The 21,218-nt window shown below is 39.0% G+C and overlaps 1 protein-coding gene across 1 annotated transcript in view; it reads left to right on the top strand.

Moving 5' to 3' along the window:
* The first annotated feature begins 259 nt into the window (after positions 1 to 259).
* trappc9 (trafficking protein particle complex subunit 9) overlaps positions 260 to 21,218 on the top strand; it is a 254,895-nt gene continuing 233,936 nt past the window's right edge. The window contains exons 1-6 of the mRNA XM_008285913.1: positions 260 to 299; positions 1,519 to 1,545; positions 2,804 to 2,925; positions 7,237 to 7,362; positions 8,158 to 8,374; positions 16,231 to 16,374. Of these exons, the coding sequence (XP_008284135.1) occupies positions 260 to 299; positions 1,519 to 1,545; positions 2,804 to 2,925; positions 7,237 to 7,362; positions 8,158 to 8,374; positions 16,231 to 16,374 (676 nt within the window). The remainder of the gene's footprint in view (positions 300 to 1,518; positions 1,546 to 2,803; positions 2,926 to 7,236; positions 7,363 to 8,157; positions 8,375 to 16,230; positions 16,375 to 21,218) is intronic.

Raw genomic sequence — 21,218 nt, 5'->3', positions numbered from 1 at the left:
GGTCATTCCAGACTTCCCTTCCCCTGGCAACCCTTTCCAGCTCTTCCTGGGGGATCCTGAGGCGTTCCCAGGCCAGCCGAGAGATATAGGGTCCCTCCAGCGGGTTCTGGGTCTGCCCCGGGGTCTCCTCCCAGGTGGACGTGTTCGGAAGAACCACAACAAGGAGCAGCCCTGGCGGAGTCCAACACCCACTGGGAACGTGTTCAACTTATTGCTGAGAATGCGGACACAGCTCGCACTTCGGTTGTACAGGGACAGAATGGCTCATAGCAGTGAGCCTGGTACCCCATACTCCCTCAGTACCCCCCACAGAGTACCTCGGGGAACACGGTCATAGGCCTTCTCCAGATCCACAAAGCACATGTGGACTGGCAGGTCGAATTGCCATGACCTCCTCAGCAGTTCTGCAAGGGTAAAGAACTGGTCCTCTGTTCCAGGATCTGCATTGCTCCTCCTGAATCCAAGGTTTGACAACTGGTTGGAGCCTCCTTTCCAGCACCCTAGAGTAAACTTTCCCGGGGAGGCTGAGAAGTGTGACACCCCGATAGTTGGCACACACTCTCCGGTCCCCCTTTTTTTAAATGGGAACCACCACCCTGGTCTGCCACTCGACTGACAGGAGAATGGTCTCAGCTCTCTGCTTCCCCCTGAACACTGGTTCTGTCCACATTCTTTGTCGTGCCAATGTGAAATTTAAATAATCACTTTTGATTCAAGCAGATAGCAGAATATTTATACCCCAGACCTCCTCAGTACTCTGCTTCTTTAGAGCACTGAAATACAAACGATTGCTCACAATACCTCTGGCTCCACATAACGCATACGTTTAGGTTTGTTGGTGGTCAGGATTCATGTCCAGCTACAGAGGGCTTCTTGCAGTTTGCTGAATGTGTGTTGTTGTTAGCCTGGTCAGTTCCTGGTTTCTGTGTATTTATTAGGCACCCAATATATGCAGCAGAAGAATGACTGCACATTCAGTTCAGTTCTATTAGTGCAGCTCAGTTTACAGCTTGTGTCATCTCACAGCCTGAACACAGTCAGGAACAGACCTCACAGAGTTAAACAGAGAACCAACGATCCAGAGCAGCCTCTGGACTTCCTCTGAGCAAGCGGTTGGGGGGGGACTTCCAACAGAACCAGACTCAGGGAAGGAGGCCATCTGCCTGGACCGGTTGGGTGAGAGTGGAGGTGAGGGAGGTTGAGATAACAGGATAGTAGATGGAGATCATAGAACAGAACAATAGATATGAATATAAATATTCTGGGGGTCGGTGAGGCCAGCAGCTGGAGGTCAGAGACGTGAAGCTCCAGATCCAGAGATGTCCACAGAGAGAACAAGCAGGTGATCCTGAGCAGCTCTAACTATCAGCTTCATCACAGAGGAACGTTTTCATCCTGACCTTAAAGCACAGAGGGTGTCNAGCAGCAGCAGCCATTAAGCACATTGTTGGGACTAACACTGCTAACATTGCGCCTTGCGTCATGGAGTGAATCTGCATTCTCTCTCTCTGTCTGTAGGAGCTCAAGAGGTTCTCATTGACCCAGGTATGGAATGTCTAACCAACATAGCTCTTCTAGACACCAGTTTGCCTGTTTGCTTGTGCTCACATGTGCCACTTTCACATGCGTTTGATGTTACTCTTCATCCTGCTCCATCACCGGCTTGATTCGTGTTGCTTCTCACCTGATGTGTTTTTTTTTTTCCTCCTGTGACAGATAGTGTTCTCCTGTGTTGGTTTACTATCGCCGTTTTTTTTAAAAATTCATTCTGATGTACCTGCTCTCTTTCACAGCCTCACTTTTGGTGATCAGTATCACTTTAAATGGCCACTTTCAGTTGCTTCCATTCCTTATTTATTGCCCCATTATTCTAATAACTTACATCTTATGCTTGATTATAAAGCAAAAAATCTTTTAACCCTATCAAAATCTTTTTAAAACAATCTGTTATGAAAAGACTTTGAAGATAAGATTATGTAGTTCTCCTGAAGCACCAGCAGATGGCAGTCCAGCACCAATCATGCACACTGTGACTTTCTGCTTATTTAAATGCTTACTGATGCTTAGCTATCACTATTATAACCTAAGGGGGAAAAAAATCACATTTTTGCACCTTTCTCTAACTTTGTAAGGAGATAATACACATTTTTTAACTTCGCTATCTCAAAAAATGTACAAAAAATAGTGCAATACAGTATCTCAGTATTTACACGTTTCTCATGGTGACAGCATCACAGTGTTGCCATGGAAACCGTCCCGTTTGCAGCTGATCCAGTGACGGTTAAGTTTGTATTAAAATCAGATTTAGCCGAGAGATGCCCCCTTAAAATTGCCTTTGAAAGATTTCAGTTGCGATTTAAGCTGGACATTAACTGTGAATATTGATTTGTTTACATCTTAAGGACTGTGTGGACTTTAGAATATTTATTTTATAATCTAATACTGGCGCAAAGCAGTGCAGGCCGAGCTTGTAAAGTTTAAGGTTCAATGGGGTGATCTTGAGGCACCAGAATGCAAGTTTCATTCATCATTATCTGTTGTTATGGTATCTGCTAAGATATGTTTAGAGTTCTCTGTGTTGAGTATTTGAGCACTGTACTGTATATACGGTAATACCCTGTGTGACAAATGTGCATGTGATGGTGGTAGCCAAAGACTTGTCTTTGAACAGTAAGTGATGGATTTAAGTTTCTTTTCCTTCCTGGTTTCACTCTTTTTCCTTTAGTAGCAGAGAACATTGATGGGCACTCATCGTTGTGGCTTTTCCTGTACTAATCTTTATACTGTCCTTTTTTGAGTGTAGGTGCCCTCACAGCCAACGGCATTAGTGCAGACACCAGTGCCGAGATCGGACGAGCAAAGAACTGCCTGAGTCCCGAGGACATTATTGAGAAATACAAAGAGGCCATCTCCTACTATGGAAAGGTACGGACCTAAAGCTACACAACTGGTAAACCAGGAATCAAACCAGTATGGTTGTTGATGGATTAAGGATACTGATGCTGAGGCTGCATTGAACATGTGTTGCGTACAGATTGTTTGAGAAACAGATGCTGCATCTCTGTGCTTCCACCAGGCATGAGAGCAGGATGTACGTATTAGGTATGCATCATGGAGATTTGCTCTACAAATGTAAAAGTAGACCAGTTTTCTATTTACATTTATTGTGAGTGGTGTGTGCACACAGCCCATTTACACAGACACATATCATATCATCATAAAGTGTCTATTTTGGAAAGAAAAAGGAAACTACCTCTATAAATGACTTCGTTGAGTGACTGTGTATCAAACAGGGGTCCACTTTTGGGTCTTGATTACTCCGATGGCATTTATTTTGCCACTACCAGCTGATGTTTGCCCAGTAACTTTGTCCATTACAGAGTCTACTGTACTCTTTAGATGGTAACTAACCCATAGTACACAAACTGAAGTGAAAAACTATGAAACTAAAAAAAACAAAGCAATCCCAAAAATGTCTTTTTTGACACAACCTTACTCTGCAGATGTGCTGCAGGTGTAGCCAGCAAGAAGATGTGTTCCATGGCACGTCCAGTTCAGAGTAGTCTGCATGTGTTGCATGTTTAATGTAGCCAATAGTATTGCCATAGTAGTGAATATCCCAAATTCTGCTTCGTTAAGTTTGAGATAAGACTCTTGGTCATGGGTGTTAAATGTCAAAGATATAGACCATGAGACTTTTAAGCTCTGATGAAAATTTACATTTTAAGAAAAATCAAAGTTTTCTGCGGGAGTACAGTGTAATTTTGGGTTTATATGAACAGCTAAAATACTGATGATCTACAATAACAAATAGCAGCTCAACTATCTAATTAAACAATGACAATCAGATAATGAATTGTTCATTAAAGCCTAGTATTATTTAATATACATTCAGTTATATTCTAATACTTATTTAATCATTAAAGAAGTGCTAATATTGTTTTTTTCTAAATGAGGTAAAATCTTAGTCTGTTCTAACTGCAGTAAAGTTTAATTTAAGTACCATTTGTCAGGATGAGACACCACAGTGCTTTGCTAAATGACAAAGAAGAATAAATATATTTAAAGAAAGTAAAACCAAGCTAACTTTGAATCGGTAGATGTTGAGCCACCTTCTAGCGATGTAAGTGGTAAGTGTGGTGCTGTTCTATAGTGTTCTGATTGTTAACAAGTCTAAAACCAGCAGTGAATGTTTACCATCAAGTAATGCCTGCGTGTCCTTAGTCCGATAAAGGTTTTCCTTTTGTGCCAAAAAACTCCTTTGTTGTCCAAAAAGCTATTAAAAACACATCACTGAGCCGCACTGTTGCACCGGTTGACACGTTGCTGCTGCTGTGATGAAAACTGCCACTGTAGTTTACTTTGGATCAGTCAGGCAAAAATTCTTTGTTGTGCGCCAGATCTGCAGCTAGAAACGGCCCCAATAAATTCACTGTTTACTCCTTTTTGAGTAATGTCATAATAACTGCAGTACTTAGCTGTTATTTACAGTATAATAAAAATGTAAAAAAAGTAAAAGAAACGTATATTTGTGAAGATTTGTGTCTTCATAAAGAACCAATAGACATAAATAAATACTCACTATAAAGCAAATTTGTAGTGGAAAATAGTCAAGGTATCTACAGATCTTAAAAACATGTTGAATTCAGTTTTCTTTAAACATTTTTATGTAATATACAGCCTGGACTGTATCATGAACTTAAATTAACTTAAAGTAATTAACACATTTTAATTGGTTAATCCACCGTTTTATGTAATTTGCTTGTGTCTGGCTACCATTAATAAAAAGTCTTCCAGCAGTCATTGATTAAACCCCTAAATATTCAAAATTCCAGACTCATCTCTGTGGATTATAGTATATTATAAAAAGTGAAAATAATTCCCCTCTACCTTAAAACTATTAATACAACAGTGTTGACTGCTAATTTTTGCTCACGATATGTCCACTAGTTTATCTAAACCACCATATGGGGGTCTTCAAAAACAAAACAAAACAAAAAAAGATTAAAATTATCAATAATTCTGGATCATACTGGCCCTCCTGATCTTCCATCATACTTTCATAGTTTGCCAAGTATAGTAACAGATGTTAAATTGCATTCTATGTGGTATTAACAAGACCTTAATGTCTTAAATTAAAATTGGTGAACCCTGCAGAAGAAGAAAATTACCGAGCCCTTTTCATTTATTTATTTATTTTTTGAAAGTTTATATTAACAATCTGTTTTTTAAAATGTCTATGCTTATAGGTACAAAAGTGACACCAACACACAGTAGGGATGTCAGGAAGTATTGAGAGACTTTGATGGCATTAACAAAAATAAAGAATATCACCGCTCCTGTTCTTTAAGTCCAAAACACGTGTTGCAGATTAGGAGCCACAACCTCAAATGACAAATTGATTATGCATATGGTACAATTATAGACTGTTTATCTGTGCAGTTAATTGATTGTATATTGATGCACATTTTATATTAAATCCATTTATTATATGTAGGCTCATGTAATGTTGTAATGAATCATAGGGTGATAAGGGGGTGGGAGTTTATAAGTTTATACTTCTTCCGGCTCCTTTTCGAACTCATTTTTGTACATTTTTTCCCCATGCTTTTTATTTAGTTTTTCATTCATTCATTCATTCGGTCATTGATTCATTCATTCATTCATTCATTCAGTCATTCATTCATTCAATTGCAGTTTTTAAGCGATAAGCAACCACTAGTCCTCTAAATGTGCTTTACTCTGTCTTTATCCAGAGAAGGTACTCTTAAAGTCTCCCTCTGATTTACCCCCAAACAAACTCATCTCCACAAATTAATTTTAGACTTTTCCATAAAAATTATCCCCCTTACTGCCTTAAAAATGGCTTCAATGTAACTCTACATTATTGCTTTCTTTAGAAATTGCAAATCTCTGAAGTCTCTCTTTACAGTCCCCTCTGCCATTTTCTGCAGCTCAAGCACACCAGCTCACCTGTGACTCTGCTCAAACACTGTAAAACTACTCTATGCTACACAATGGCAAGTTGTACAACAGGAGTAACTCAGCAGGCCATTAAGAAAACTGATGATACAGAAAGCTAAACCCTGCTAGTTGACCGGATTGGTTCCTTAAGAGCTCAGAGGTGCTGATGAATGCTTATTTCACTCATGATGTGTCTTGTAGTCAGTACAAAATATCAGAGTGGGTCTTGAATGTTAGCTCCAAATGATCCCATGCATGTGGTGTCCAGATTTAGGGTAATGAAGGTTGTGTGTGTGATCCAGGTAGTGTCGTATTTTCCCTCAGTCTGATCATCCGTAGTCGTGTTTACATTTGGGTTCATTGATATAAAACCTGCACCAACAGGCAGAAATGTAGCTATGTGTCTGTGGAGTAATAGTTATTCATCTCACCAGGGGGCAGTATTTGATTTGATTTTCTTGCCATTTGAAGGCAAAGACAACACTGTGTTTGAGTTTTATCAGACCAGTACATGCTGACAGCAGCTGTTTATTACTGAATCCTACATGGGGACAAGATTTACCACTGAGCTTTGAAAGCGTGTGTAATTGCTAGTAGAACCTTTTCTAGTCAGCAGTAACCTTATAAAATCAGTGTTACACAGACCCAAAAGTGTTACGTATCTGTTCATGGAATAATATATTTGTACTCTCTTTTTTCCCCAATGTACTTGTACAAAGTCACAAAGAATAGTATTTAAGTATCCTTAATGCTCAAGGAAAGCTGAATAGGCTCATTATGCTACCCAACTATTCAGAAGCAATCCTGTGCTTTATCTTCATTATTATAATTGCCTTTTTGCACTGACCTCCCTCAGCCCTTTTACCTGTAACTAGTTCATTCAGAATTAAATTACATCTCAACACATAGCCATTCAGATATTAATTGAATTTTAATAAGGAGACAATGAGGGTGCAAGTGGAAGGAAGTTGAGGGACGGAGCGATAAAAAATGCACACATCTGTGCACAGTGTGAAGCCTGGGCAGCAGTAGCTCAGTGGAAAAAAAAGAGTAATGGCTGGGAATCCCCGAAAGACGAGCGACAGGGGATCCGAGTTATCACACTTGTCCGTCATCCCACGTTTGCGGTGACTGATGAGTATGGTCGTATGTTAATGAGGAAACATTACCTCCGATTATGAGGTGGGTTGTAAAACTCAAGGCGATCCTTGCTGGCTATTCATTTTTCATTAACGTCGATCCTCCCCCTGCTCCTCCTCTTATCTCCCGCAGTACAAGAACGCCGGCGTGATCGAGCTGGAGGCCTGCGTGAAAGCGGTCCGGGTGCTGGCTATTCAGAAGAGGGCCAGGGAGGCCTCCGAGTTCCTGCAGAACGCTGTTTACATCAACCTGGGACAGGTACACTGTCTAACTGTGAAATCCTTTAACATACATCACCTTGATGCAGCTTGAGAAGCTATTGCAGCTTCACTGGATGATTAATACGGCCACTGGCTCTGCGGTGTACAGTTACATCACAGAGGCTGAAGAATATCATACTGTGTGCTAAAACAGAACCCACCTGCACCACAATGTGCTCTCAAAGTATGCATTACCTTTTTTTGTGTTTTTTTTTTTTCATAACTAGAGTGATACATTTCACTTTATCTATTTTTTCACTTCAGAGTTTTGTTTCCTTATGTAACCTACACAGCCAGTGACATTTCCTCCAGGTTTGCCTTTTTAGTGCAGTGATTTATTACATTTTCTTTCTTGGATTTTAAATATTGATTCCTAAATCGGTATTATAATAATTAGTGCATTAAAGGCAGTTTATTCACCTCAGCAATTATTGGCATGGATCAGTCTGGTGAAAGTGTTCCTAATAATCCTTGATAGTACTTTACAGAATGTTCCAACTAAATGTGAAGGCATATAATTACAACATTGGAACATTAAAGATGCCCTCTTCACATATTAGAAGATATATTAAAAGACTCATTATTATGCATAATTGTATATGTTTAAAAAACAAAAACAACAAAATCCTGCTCGTCTATCCATGTGTTGCACAGAGACTTAGGGTGATCTCAGAGAAACTTTTTCCATTCAGCAGATGAATGTAAAAACAGTCCTTTCATAATAACATAACAAACTATATTCATTCTTATTAAACATCCAAGTGAAGTCACAATGTCGTGCCTGTAACTGCAGCTATCGGAGGAGGAGAAGATCCAACGCTACAGCATTCTGTCCGAGCTCTACGAACTGATCGGCTTCCATCGCAAGTCGGCTTTTTTCAAGCGTGTCGCGGCCATGCAGTGTGTGGCTCCCACCATCCCAGAGCCTGGCTGGAGGGCCTGCTACAAGCTGCTGCTGGAGACGTTACCTGGATACAGCCTGTCACTCGACCCCAAGGACTTCAGCAAAGGTAGGAGGTTGGATTATATGGAAACCCGGAGGTAATAGGTTTATTATTTCTTTCCGCTCTTTCACGTGGGAATACTTGGGTTTGGTGTGAGAGAGCCTCATTGTTTTCATCGTTTCAAAACTGATCTCACATTTGATGTTTTTTTTTTTAGGGATGAAACAAACCATTAATTTCATCATCACTTTTTTTTTTCTGTTGGTATCTAATGGTGTTTTGCTTCAGTTGATAAAACATCAACCAATTGTGAAAAATAATCACCACATTTTTTATTTTTTCTTCAAATTGTTTGTTTTTTCCCTCCCAGCCAACACTATTAAATCCAAAGAGCTTCAATTTATCATAATATGAGAACAAATCTATTCCTCCTTTGAGAGGCTGGAGCCATAGAATAATTTAGATTTTTGTTTTGGCAACTGATAAATTATTCTTTATTGACCAAGTTTTTAGTGCTCAAAGATATTTTTATAAAACTATGGAATTGTTGCCTGATATAATACAAATCAGAACTCAAATCAAAATTCAGGGCTGAACCTAAAACAAAGCTCTTTGTCTGTAGAATTCACCCTGTCATGGGTAGATTTCTTTCTTCCTAGAGGTCTTAAAGGTTGCAAGTACTCAAGTACGCCTGATTTTATATCAGTGAAAAGGAATAAATCTGACTGAATAAATGTTTTATTAAGTACTGAATAGAGTGCCCCTCTTGCGTGATCCACAATCTGTGAGTGACAGCAGTGTAAACATATTTAACGGATTACGGAGATGAAAAGCATTGCTTCATTTCACTCCTAGCTTTGCTGTCTTTTTAAAAAGTACTCCATCAGGGTGTTCTGCATTCAAGCCACCACTTTTCTCAAAAAGCAGCACGACTGAGACCTGACCCGGGCTTTTGTAGATTCTTCGGTAAGGCTCTCGTGATAAGCCTCTTGGTTCTACAGACTCTTGACCCTTGCTCATTGCAGCCACTCAATGGCAAGCATTGGCAACATAAAAGACAGAGCGCGGAGCGAACAGAAAAGCTCAGGGACATCCGTATTTTATCTCGCCATCGCTATTCAAGGAACATTTTGTGAGGATTTTTATTCTGATACGCTGTTAATCTCTGGTCGTGTTTCCTTTATGCGTGATGAATCGCAACAAGCTGCATGTTGTTTTGAGGTAAAATGGTTTTTACTTACACTGAAATGTTGTTAAAGCAGGTGTTTGAAACTCAAATATGAGATGTACTGCTGTTTGAAATTTAGATTTATGCCAGTTAATGGTGGAGTCTGTGCTTCTGGAGGGAATATTGTTGCTATTTACTTATTTACGTGGCTCCAACCTGCGACCAAAATAGTCATATGTGCAACTGTTTTATACGTAGAATCCTCACCGGCCGGCTCAGGTAACTACTTTGTTAGCCAAATGTGGTTGAAAGGAGCTTTTTCTTCTTCACTGGCTCAGTCATTCTCTTGCCTGACACGTGGAACAATCCAATCAGCTGCGACCTTGTTCCAAAGATGAAGCGATCTATAGCTGATTATCTTAAAAAACCAAACGAAGGTGGAAGAGAAGGAGGAGGCTGATGAAGAGGGAGAGCTCGTGACCCAGACGCACCTGATGATGATGAGAGTGCAGGTGAAGGCAGGAAGATACTGACCGAGGTGGTGAAGAAGAAAAAAATAAAGCATTCAATCGCAATGTTAAAACAGCGTTAGGGCTTCATAATTAAATGAATACTGACAACATCACAAGTTCCCACAATTAAACATTTTATTGTAAAACTGATGTTTGAAATACTCCGCAAATAGAAAACAGCCTAATTGAAATTAACCTCTTGGTTTAATTTGGGGCGAATGTCTTATTTCATATATAATTCATATATAATTTTTTAAATAAGGCATTATGTAACTCATATTTGTTTACATGCTTTTCTGAGTTGTAGTGTCTATCGTTAAACAGATATTTAGCAAGTGAGGAGTTTGGCCAGTTCCTAGTTTATAACTTTAGGGAAAGAGTGCTGACACAATTGATATATTCATTTTAGACGGTATCAAATCACTTTTTTATCTTTACATCAATGCAACATAATGATATGCAAAGACAACTCGTCATCAACATGCAGGATTGATTAATACTCTGCTGAGTGGGGTGCAACCAAATCATATGCTTGTGCGAGCAATTGCGAAAGTGGGATGCATGAGTACTACCGGTAAAAAAAAAAACAAAAAAAGCCCGTCCCCCTGCATTAGCACAAACATGCACAGGACACTCTGGAATAGTGTTGTTGATCGGTCCGAGCCAACTAGTTCGTTTCCCATGTACAGAGCCAGTTACTAAATGTTTTTCAGCACACACACACACACAATAGATTGCAAGTAAACAATGATGAGATACTCACAGATTTTGACAAAACACATTTTGGATTATTACCGTTGACTCTGTCTTTAATCACCCAGGGAAAGCCAGTGGACTAGATTTTCATACTGTAACATGAACCCTACATTTCACTGGGGCGCATAGTATGACGGCATCACAGTTCATTCATTTCAAAAAGTGATGTCTTTGCCACACATGTACTACATTGTGGTAGCCTGCAGTGGGATTAAATGGTTTTAACTTATATTACGTTGCTGCGAAGTGGATGACCTAATTGGTAATAACAGCCCAAAATGATCAGATCACCAGTAATTTTTATTTCGAAATAATCTCCTGTTGAAGTTCTCTGTTCTTAAAAAATCATACTAAACTTCTGCAGAATGCTATTTGCAAATATTCATGCCAATTGCATGAAATAAGAATAGGAAAATACACTTATGTCCAGTTAAAAGTGGTTTTGTGGGAGTTTTGGCTGAACAAGATAGAAAAATAGAAAAAGGCTGAGGGATTGAGCCTAATTAAATCCTTAGCCTTCAAGTTTAGTGCAGTGGTAACATTTCTAATCATCCAGGTTTTTTTTTTATTTTTTAGTTTTTTGCCACAAAGAAGAGCAAATTCACTTTGTGGAGCTGCAGTTAGAGCAAAGCAGGGTGAGTTTGTTCCCTGCAGTGCTGAATATTCAGTGAGACGCTGCACCTGAAGCACACATTACAAGGTTAAAAGGTTCTAAATATGATTTAGTTTAGTTTAGAAAACCCAGAATATTTGACTGTTAGATTGCATTATGGGCTGTGAAGGATCCGTGATTGGATCAGAATAGGAGCTAAAAATGAGAAAACTGTGTTTTATGAATGATTTTGACACGACAAGTGGATAGGTTGAAGTTTTTGACAAACTGATATAACCATTAAACCTTCCCAGTTGATCACTTATGTTGCAAAAATTATTTTTTTTAATATTCCAGCTTTCCTAACATTTTTATGACTAACTATACAAATTAGGCGACCAAAATATGTGCCGCTTTGCATAAATTACTTGAGCAGAAATCTGAACACTGGATGAGACCCGGTTCAAAACTCTTTTTTTCATATTGCTGTCGTATTAGAGTCAAAGATACAGAAGGAATTCTGGATATCCCCTTTAATAACTCCATAAATATGGAAAATCTGTTGACAGAGAAAAAAATATGAAATGTTCTATAAACCAGGATGTAGCTGATACATGAACAAGCCTGTTATGGGAAGTTAAAGTTGTTGTATGTCAGTGCTGCTAAAGTGGACATTTCTGAATCAGAGGAAGAGAAAAAACTAATTCTGAGAAAGCAATCTTTAAACAAATTCTGAGCTTTTTCTAAAAATGGAAAACAACCATTTACGGTTAACAATTCTAACTAGAAAACACTGTGATGCTTCCCTCCCTTAAATGTTTACCTTATGGATTTGTTTTTTAATTTCAATTTTTCTTTTAGATGTTTTACGTTTGAATATGCAAAGAAAATGTAATCTCTTCAAATGTGCTAGAATTTGTTTAAATGTCCAATAGAAAATGTGAAATAAAATAAACAGCAAAATCTCAAGCTTGTTTTGCGCATGGGGGAAAAAAAAAAAGTTTTTGTTTGTAGTGTGAAACCCTCAAGTAACATTTCCAAGCAAGACACTTTTTTAAAAGCTTTTTGCCTCACAGACTTCATTGTGAGTGAAATCTTTGATGACAGTTTCTCTCCTACACTTTAGCAGCTATAAAATTTAATCCTCCGCTGCATATTAACGTATTGGCTGTCTTAAATGTTAATATGAAATACAATAAAGTGAAACAGCATGATAAGCAAACTGTTTTTTTAAGGTAATTGGCAAGCTTGCTCCAGTCGTTTTGGAGAACTCAGTTCTTTCACTTCTGTCTCTTCACGTTATCCAGAACCGAGTCCATTAAGTTACGGTCTGGACCCCGTGTTGCACTATTCCTAGTTTTTGTTGTTGCTGCAAAATTAATTTGGGACTGACCAGATGATGAATAAGAATCTAAACATCTAAGGTACCCTAAAACATCAGCACAGTACTATATGACTACCAGTATCAGTTCAGTAATTATATGCTCAGAAGGAGACACTCATTGCCTCTCCTTACTTTAGATTATATATAACTTCATATTAGATATAAAGGTCACTAGAGGTCGGATTTCACCTTAGTGCAGGTAATACTTTGACAGTTGTAGAACTAAGTTTTGAAAAAAGTGAGTAATTAAAAAGTAAAAAAAAGGGAAAAAACATTTAAACAAGTCTGTGCTTCATTGTTATATAACACAATCATAAAGTTGGAGCTGGAAACATTTCACATGAGCGAAATAAAATCTATGAATACAGTTCATCATTCGATTACAATTTTAAGGTGAGACGGCGATACTTTCCTCTGCTCCAGTTTATAGGGTTACTCTCATCTGTCGGTGTTTGTGTTTTACTTACAATAGCAAAATCTTAAATCAACAAGTAGATGAATAGAGAAAGAATTGTCCAACTGAACCTAATGGAAAACAATAGGACACACTCTGTACTGTATTCAAAAGCACTGTTATACTTGTGTTTTATATTCTGTACATACTGAAACATCAGCTTTACCACCCAAATTACAACTGTGGCATCTACTTTGAATTCACACAGGACTCATAGGAAATGATAAGTCCTCTGGCAGAAGGGATCAGATGAGAGTTAATCAAACAGTAGGCTACAGATGCAGGTTTGAGAGACAAAGAAAATGGGGATCAATGGTGCATTCCAATACAGCTCCGAGATACAGTAGAGCGAATGGATAGCAGAAGTGCTAAACGGGCCTCTTTTCACTTCTGGGACGCTGTCTTTTTACGTCCTCCTGCACAGACCTTTGTTCCTGCTGTTGTCACAGGAATTTGGGGAGTATTTTTTTTCTTCTTATTGTAATAATTTAGATGTTTACTGTCGAGGAGAATAATGGCAGCATGTGGCATCCCATCACCCTACATGCTACATCAGAGGCAGCCTGAGGGTACAGGGCGTTTTGAGTCAGGTTTTGCATCACAGTGCGACTGCTTGGCCGTGGCACCACACTCATTATCTTGGCGGTGTGTTAATTGGATTGCCAGACACCTCCAGTTCGGGTCTGAAAATATCAACAAATAAATTCATTTTTTTTTTCCCCGTGTACGAACGAGAGCGACATCCTCAGAAAATCCAAAGTGTCCTCTGGATTACTGTCCTCCAGATAAGCACTGGTTTTGGCAGACAGGTGGTGTCAGCTATTTTTAGACTGCTCAGTGGGTGCAGTTTCACGACAGGGAAAAAAAAAAAAAGCTTTTGAAGGAATTGCTTTTACAGTTGTGTTCAAATGGCAGAAAAAGTCAGGATGAATCGCAGGTTGAAAAACGCTGATAACCGAAAGTGCATCACAGGCGTGATTTGACGTTATTGCAAGCAGTATTTAAGCTGAGGAAACATCTGAGTGTTTACCAGATATCCTCCTTCCCTCCCTCTGGCCCCCACAGCCTCCCCAGCACATCTTTTCTGTAGTTTTCTTTCCCACTCAGTGAGTCAATAGTCGACAGCTGGGAGTGGAGCGGGGCATCTCGTAGGGGGCTGAGGGCCTTATGTAACAGTTGGTGTCAGGCTAGAATGCTATTAAGATGTCTTGTGCAGTTGTGCAGAGCAAACAACACCAGCTAAGTTAGCGCTGCACTGGAGGACACGAACGTTTTACGATGGAGGATGCTTTGATTTTAAGATGTGGCTTCAATAAAAACCCTCGAGCTGATGACCTTTTGTGTGCGAAGATCTGTCACGCACCGGTTATAGTGTCTCAAGCTAATACGTTTGAGAGTAAATATGATGTAGGTGTAATTAGACAACATTTGTGTGGGCCGGGGGGAATGCGGCTGGAGAAGATAATCACAGCATTACTAGAAATATTTTCCTAACATCAATATATATTACAGTGCAAATGTTGGCATGTTCATATGATACTGTTTCGCTAATTAATATTCAGCCCACTAGTCTGTGTTCTGTTGCCATTAGACACAATTTCTCATGTGTGAAACATTAACGACTAAATACAGTTTACGAATTATTATTTTAACAGGAGTGACAAGATGCAGTTTCATTATATTGCAACTATAAGATCACCCTGAAAGTCAACAAATGATGTCGTCTAATCATGTAGCACTGGTTGAATTTCCTGTATAGTCATGAGTAATAATATTTAGAACCGGCTCCACATCGAAATTCATTCATGCCAAGTCATTCATTTCACCTAAAGCTACTAAAGGATGGATGCCTGTAACTACATTATTTATAGGTATTATTGATGTAATGGACCAGCACTGCGACGCTTTCCTTCATCAGCTATTTGATTAATCTAAAAAAATGTGAGAAACTATTTTTTTTTTTTTTAAAGAAAAGGTCAATCATCTTTACTGAAGCTCAAGGCAATGATGTGCAATTGCTTATTTTAATGATCCGGAACTTCAAAATAATTTTTCAGAGGTCACATTAAGAGATCCTCGTCACCGAGAGGCTGTAATGTCACGCTTAGCATTTTGTATTGATTTTGAAAAAAGGATTACAGCAAGAAGTGATCGAGTAGTGGCTGATTAATTTTCCGTCATTCAACAAAATAAATAATTTAAGCCGCCATTTAAATCAACCATTTATTGGTAATAAAAAGTTCCCATAATCATCAATGGAACTGAAACATTTTGCTTGAAAGTGGTCAACAAATGGTCTTAACAGCTTTTTTCAGGAACTGGAAGCTATTTTTTTCAGTTTCTGTTTACATATTGTTCACCAGACTGGCAACTCTGGAACATATTACCAACCAAATTCAAATTTGTTACTGATATAAAATTTTTACAACAAAGATTAAGGGCTGACTAAAGATTTTTTTAAAATTTCTTTCTTACCTAATTTAAGTTTTTACTTTTATTTTTTTTTAACCCTGGTCTTACGCATAGCAAGTTGTGTGTATTTAATTATACTTCATGTCTGTAGTTTATTGTGGTTTAACTAAAATGAAAGCTATTTTAATTGTACTGTGTGTGTGTAAAAACCCAACTGGAGACATGAGTTGGAAAATAAGCGATCGCTATAATCTCTCTGTGCAGCCCGTCAGTTTCAGACTCTGTATTGGATGTTAAACTGCATTGTCTCTATCAAATAACACATAAACAGCAAAAAAACACCAAAAAAAGATCAGTGCATTTGGCTGGGCATAGTAAAACAGAACAATATGCAACCAGTGGGATAAAGGATTTATTGGTGGGTTGCTCTCTCACACATACCAGCATTATAGTACTTGTACTGGAAATGTTTTATACGGGGGCAGCTTCAATAGATCACCATTATTAGCAGAATATTGTCCCACAGACTGTGTTAATGCTGTGCACACTAATCTGATGTGATAGTCATGTAACATTAGATGTCAGCAATGAGCTTTGCCAGCTTTGTGATTTGTGAATATCTCGCTGTCATCTCTCTCTCCCAGGTACCCACAGAGGCTGGGCTGCTGTACAGATGCGCCTCCTGCACGAACTGGTGTACGCCTCCCGTCGCATGGGCAACCCAGGCCTGTCTGTACGCCACCTGTCCTTCCTGCTGCAGACCATGCTGGATTTCCTGTCTGATCAAGGTCAGCTCCCAGTAAACACTCAGAAAGAACTTGAAAAGTAGGATTTAAACCTTGCACGACTCCTTTAGCTTCAAGCCCAGCCTTTAAAAAAAACAAAACAAAAAAAAAACCCGTCAAGTAACAGCCAACCTGCCCCTTGGTGATTGCGGCATTATACCTTGCGTTTAATAGTATGCGATGCACAACAAAGCCAGCTTTTTCTTGGCAGGAGTGCAACATTGTGCTCTGACCAGAAATCCTGTGCAGCCAGGAGATAGGGTTTTTACTGAAGCAGTGTGAGCCAGACGGTCCACTGGCCACACAATAGAGGCCAGTGTAATCCTTGGTTGGCTACTGAGCATGAGAATTGAGAAAGAGGGAGGGAGAGAGAGAGAGGGAGGAGGAGACGAGGTAGGAGCAAGATGAAGCAAGCTTACAGTATAAAATATTAAACACCAGCAAAGGGACTTGTGCAGCTCTGCTTAGGGTGTTGCTCATATAAGGCTTCTTAGAAACAGTTCTTGCTGGAAAAATATTCAGTTTCACACACATCGATGGGCAGAAATGTAGTGTGATGTAATTACTACTTTGTTGGTATGTAACAAGAAGTGAGCTAGCTATGTCCTAAATTAAAAAAAACAAACAAAAAAAAAACCTGACCTTGTTGGGGGACTTCTTGAGCAGTGCCTTTTGCTACAATAAAATAGCATTTCAGATTTACTTAGTCTAACTTTTTAGGCCCAGAGCACTGCCTGCTGCAGTTTGGGTGCCCTTCTTTGATTGCCTCTATTCCTGTCTCCTATATAATATTAAAAATGTCACAAGGTTATAGTCGTAGTTTATTCTAGTAGAATACGTCCCCTTTGATGTGTGTTTGACTTGTGTATTTATATGTCAAGTACAGAGAAGACTTAGACAGAAAAGGACTCTTTTAGGTCTGCTACAGTGGACACCTCTGTGCACGTTAGATACATCAACATCCTACTCACTTAACATATTTTCAAATTTAGTTAAGTAGGGCTGATGTATCAAGTAAATGTAACTGATTTAGATCTTTGGTTTTTGCTCGATTTGACAAGTCTCCTATTTAAGGAGAGCTTATTTTTCTGTCTCTTAAACCACACCAGCACGAGCAGCGAGAAGTGGCTTTCTGGAGTCATGACAGTAACATAAGCTGTCGTAAGACGGCCACATGTGTGAGCTTTGCCAGACAAACACTCGGCAGTAGCAGCTGACAGTGACTAAATAAGACAGAAGAAAGGTTGTCATATGTCTGTAGAGATGTGGAAATGGTTGGTTTTGGCAAAGCATGAAGTCGAAGCAGACTACTGTGCTCTGCAAAGTGTGTAAAACCTCAGTTTGGACTGGATGTGGCAGAACGGCAAACCAAGTCCAGCACCTGAGATTAAAGCATGGATGAGGGAGTGCAAGCAATGTTTTCCAGTCCGTCTGCTTTTCCAAATTCCTTAACCCCACATAAAAGCAGCCAACATTAGCTGCCTCCCTTTCAGTGTCATCCGAATGACAGGGCAGGGCACCGGTGGAAGGCAGTTACATCGGTGTTGGGAGTTTTTTCATTCAATACCAAATGTCAACCAGCCAGCTACAAATATTTTGCGGAGGCAGCATTACCGAGTTTGCTCCGGTTTTGTTATTGTTGCACAGCAGCTCCTGGTGCTTTTCTTTCCAGTGTGCTCAATGTGTGGAAGGATAATAACCTTGCTGCTGATGCCTTTCCTTTATTGGTCATGTCCATATAGCCTTTGGTATTGGAGAAAGTAATTTTTTTTGAAGAAAACAATTTTTTTTATTCATGTTATGTCCTAACCATGTGTAGACAGAAAAAAACCAATTGGAAAAAAAAAAGTGATTTCATCCATTTTTAATTTAAAATGATTCCTATTTTTGCAAGGCTTGGATTGTGGCACAGTCATAGAAAACCATTGATTTAAGATGATTACAGTGCACGAAGCATGCTCATGTTTTTAGGCTTGTTTTTGCTGGTCACCGTATCAGAAATGATGACAAATCAGTAACACAGCCAACAGTGAGCATGCAGTTTAGTTGCACCTGTGTAAATGAGTCTTCTTAATTCTATGTGGAAGCACAGGATATTTTCCAAATGTGCAAATCATCAGTCATTAAATGATGAGCAGATTAATTTTTCACTGATAATGAACTTGTGTGTTTGATGACATTGGTGCTGCATTTAATTGAAAGAGAACTAAAAATAGAGAGAAATAATTTGAAGATATTGTCTCTCAGATAACATCACATACTACAGTTGGTTGCATAAATCTTGCTCCTTTGAGAATATTGATTAAACTGCCTAAGATTGTTGGAAGAGACAACACATTTTTTGTAGACTGCATGCCTTCTTCCATTCTTTCCTGTTTTAATGTCATCACATCCCCCACAGGAGCCACATCTCTGAATTGAAAAAGCTTTTTTCAAAGACCTGTTTAAAAGGAAACCTTTTTAGATCTTGGCTGGTATCATTAGGAATATGGCTTTTTTAGGTCACCACCTGTGAAAATAGAACTGCATACCATTAAAGCAAAATGTGAAGCCAAAAAGAACTTTTGAAGTAAACCTAAGTAACATAAGTATAGAGCCATGAAGGTCCGTAAAAGTCTTCGTTACATGTTGATTTAACATCCTGTGTTACTGGATATCTTTTTCTTCACCAGCCCTACATATATACCATCCCATGTGCACTACCTTTAACAGCATGTTTAAGTTATTATAAAATTCAGCACATTTTCAATTGTATCAATATGAGAAGTGAAATTTATATAAAAATGAAAAAAATCAAACACAGACCTAAAGACTGAAGACTTAAATGCAAAAAAACCTAAACAAAACAGAAAAACACATCATGTTGCACTTAAACATCCTCTCTGAGAACTGAAACCAACATGAAGTACCAAAAGCTGTAGTTTCTCAAATGACCACTTGAGGCTGGCTCCAAAGGTGAGTCCTACCCTTAGATTCCCATGTCTAAACGTCTACCTTCACAGGATAAATAAACATGTTTACGGCATTGTGTATAAACTGGTATTGGTCTGTACGCCTGATTTGTTCCATTCTAACAACAACAGCCATACCACAATGTTTTCACCAGATGAATTTAAAAGAATAAAATAAAACTCACTTGAAGCAATCCATAATTAAGGGTGTGCTGAGGAACAGGTGGGCGCTGTCATTGGACAGTCCACGACCCAGAGGAGTTTTCATGGCTTGCCTAAGCTCCACTCCTGCTCCAACTCTTTGCTAATTCTTGGAAATAGCCAGGAGTTAGGAGAAGTCCGGTACTGCCAAGATGGTGGTGTCTGAGCCACCACATTGAGCTACAGAACTGCCGAAAACCTTTGGGTGACATCATGGAGGGTTTGTTCGTCTTTATTTAAAGTCAGTGCTTGCACTTGAGCTTGATTTAAATTGTATTACTCGAAGGTAGTAGTATTTATCTCAGCTTTAATGAAAAAAATTGATATAAAGATTTATTGTCAAGGTAGGGATTAGATCCCCTCATTTAAAAGTAGATTCAAACCACTTTTCACAAGTATGAACTACAGTATAAAAGTCTTGTGCTCATCAGTTTTCATATTTAGGTCTTTAATATGTACAGGTTTATACCTGATGTTGAATTAAAAGAATAATGGTATACCTGATGCCTTTTAGTTTAGGGCTGTTGTGTAGGCCGTAGTGTAGTTATGCTCCTTGATTTCCAGTCTCTGTGCAATTTACAGCAACAGCTCCCTGTTGCAGACTCATGGCTTTGCTTGCCTTTGTAATGTTAATCAGAGTGTTGCATTTAGAGCCACAAGATTGGCTTGTAGTATCATTACCAAGCTTATGTAGCATACTATCCCCATGCCATTATTAGACTTACATACTGTTTCTTCCCCTTCAATCATATGATTAAATGTGGACATGCACTTACCTTGATTAGCTTTATTTGACATGCCATCGGATTTTACCCAGACGGCTGCCAGATTAGCAACTTTGTGTTAATTGCGTTGTGCTTGTTGCGTTTCTCAGGTGTTGGGTGTTTTTGATGTTTGCAGGGCTTCTTAACTCTGTAGCTCCAGGCACTTGGGAAAACATGAAGGGCCCGATGGAGTAAGGTGTATTGGAAAGCTTGTTATTCTCAGGGAGCATGTCTGGGTATAGTGATGTAATGGTGGATCAACTATCAAGAACCACCAATTAAAGTTATTTTTGTCCTGAAAAATCAGCTCATACCAAATATAATTTATGTTCTCGATTGTAAAAAAAGAAAAATACCAAATATGATGTTTTCATTGTGCAGTTGCAATGACCAGTGAAATTGTTGCATCATTGAGTAGAAATGTCTCACTTCTCGAAGTTGTAAATTGATATTGTTGTCTAGTGGTTGCAGACTTGCAATACTAATTCCAGGCGCAGATGGTATCCTGCTCATGCCTCCATGCCGACAACAACCGAGGCTGGAGGCATTATATTTTCAGATTGTCTGTCTGTCTGTCTGTCTGTCTGTCCATCCCATTCCTATGAACACAATATCCTTTGAATGCCTGGAGGGGGCGAGCTTCAAATTTAGCATTGAACTGATTAGAATGTGGTAGTGAAAAGTCTCAAAGGCCAAGGTCACTGTGTCCTCATGTCTGTTCCATTCTCCTGAACACGATGCATCATGAACGCCTGAAGGGAATGTCCTCAAATTCAGGACAAACAGTCACTTCGACTCGAGGAAGAACTGATCAGATTTTGGTGGTCAAAGGTCACTGTGACTTCACATCCATCCCATTCTTGTGGACGTGATGAATCAGGAATGCCAGGAGAAAATGTCTTGAAGTTTAGCCAAACGTTCACTTGGACTC

This window comes from Stegastes partitus, unplaced genomic scaffold, assembly GCF_000690725.1.
Source record: "Stegastes partitus isolate 25-593 unplaced genomic scaffold, Stegastes_partitus-1.0.2 Scaffold422, whole genome shotgun sequence".
Classification (NCBI taxonomy): domain Eukaryota; kingdom Metazoa; phylum Chordata; class Actinopteri; family Pomacentridae; genus Stegastes; species Stegastes partitus.
The sequence above is the reverse complement of the archived record's forward strand: the minus strand, read 5'-3'. Positions and strand labels throughout refer to the sequence as shown.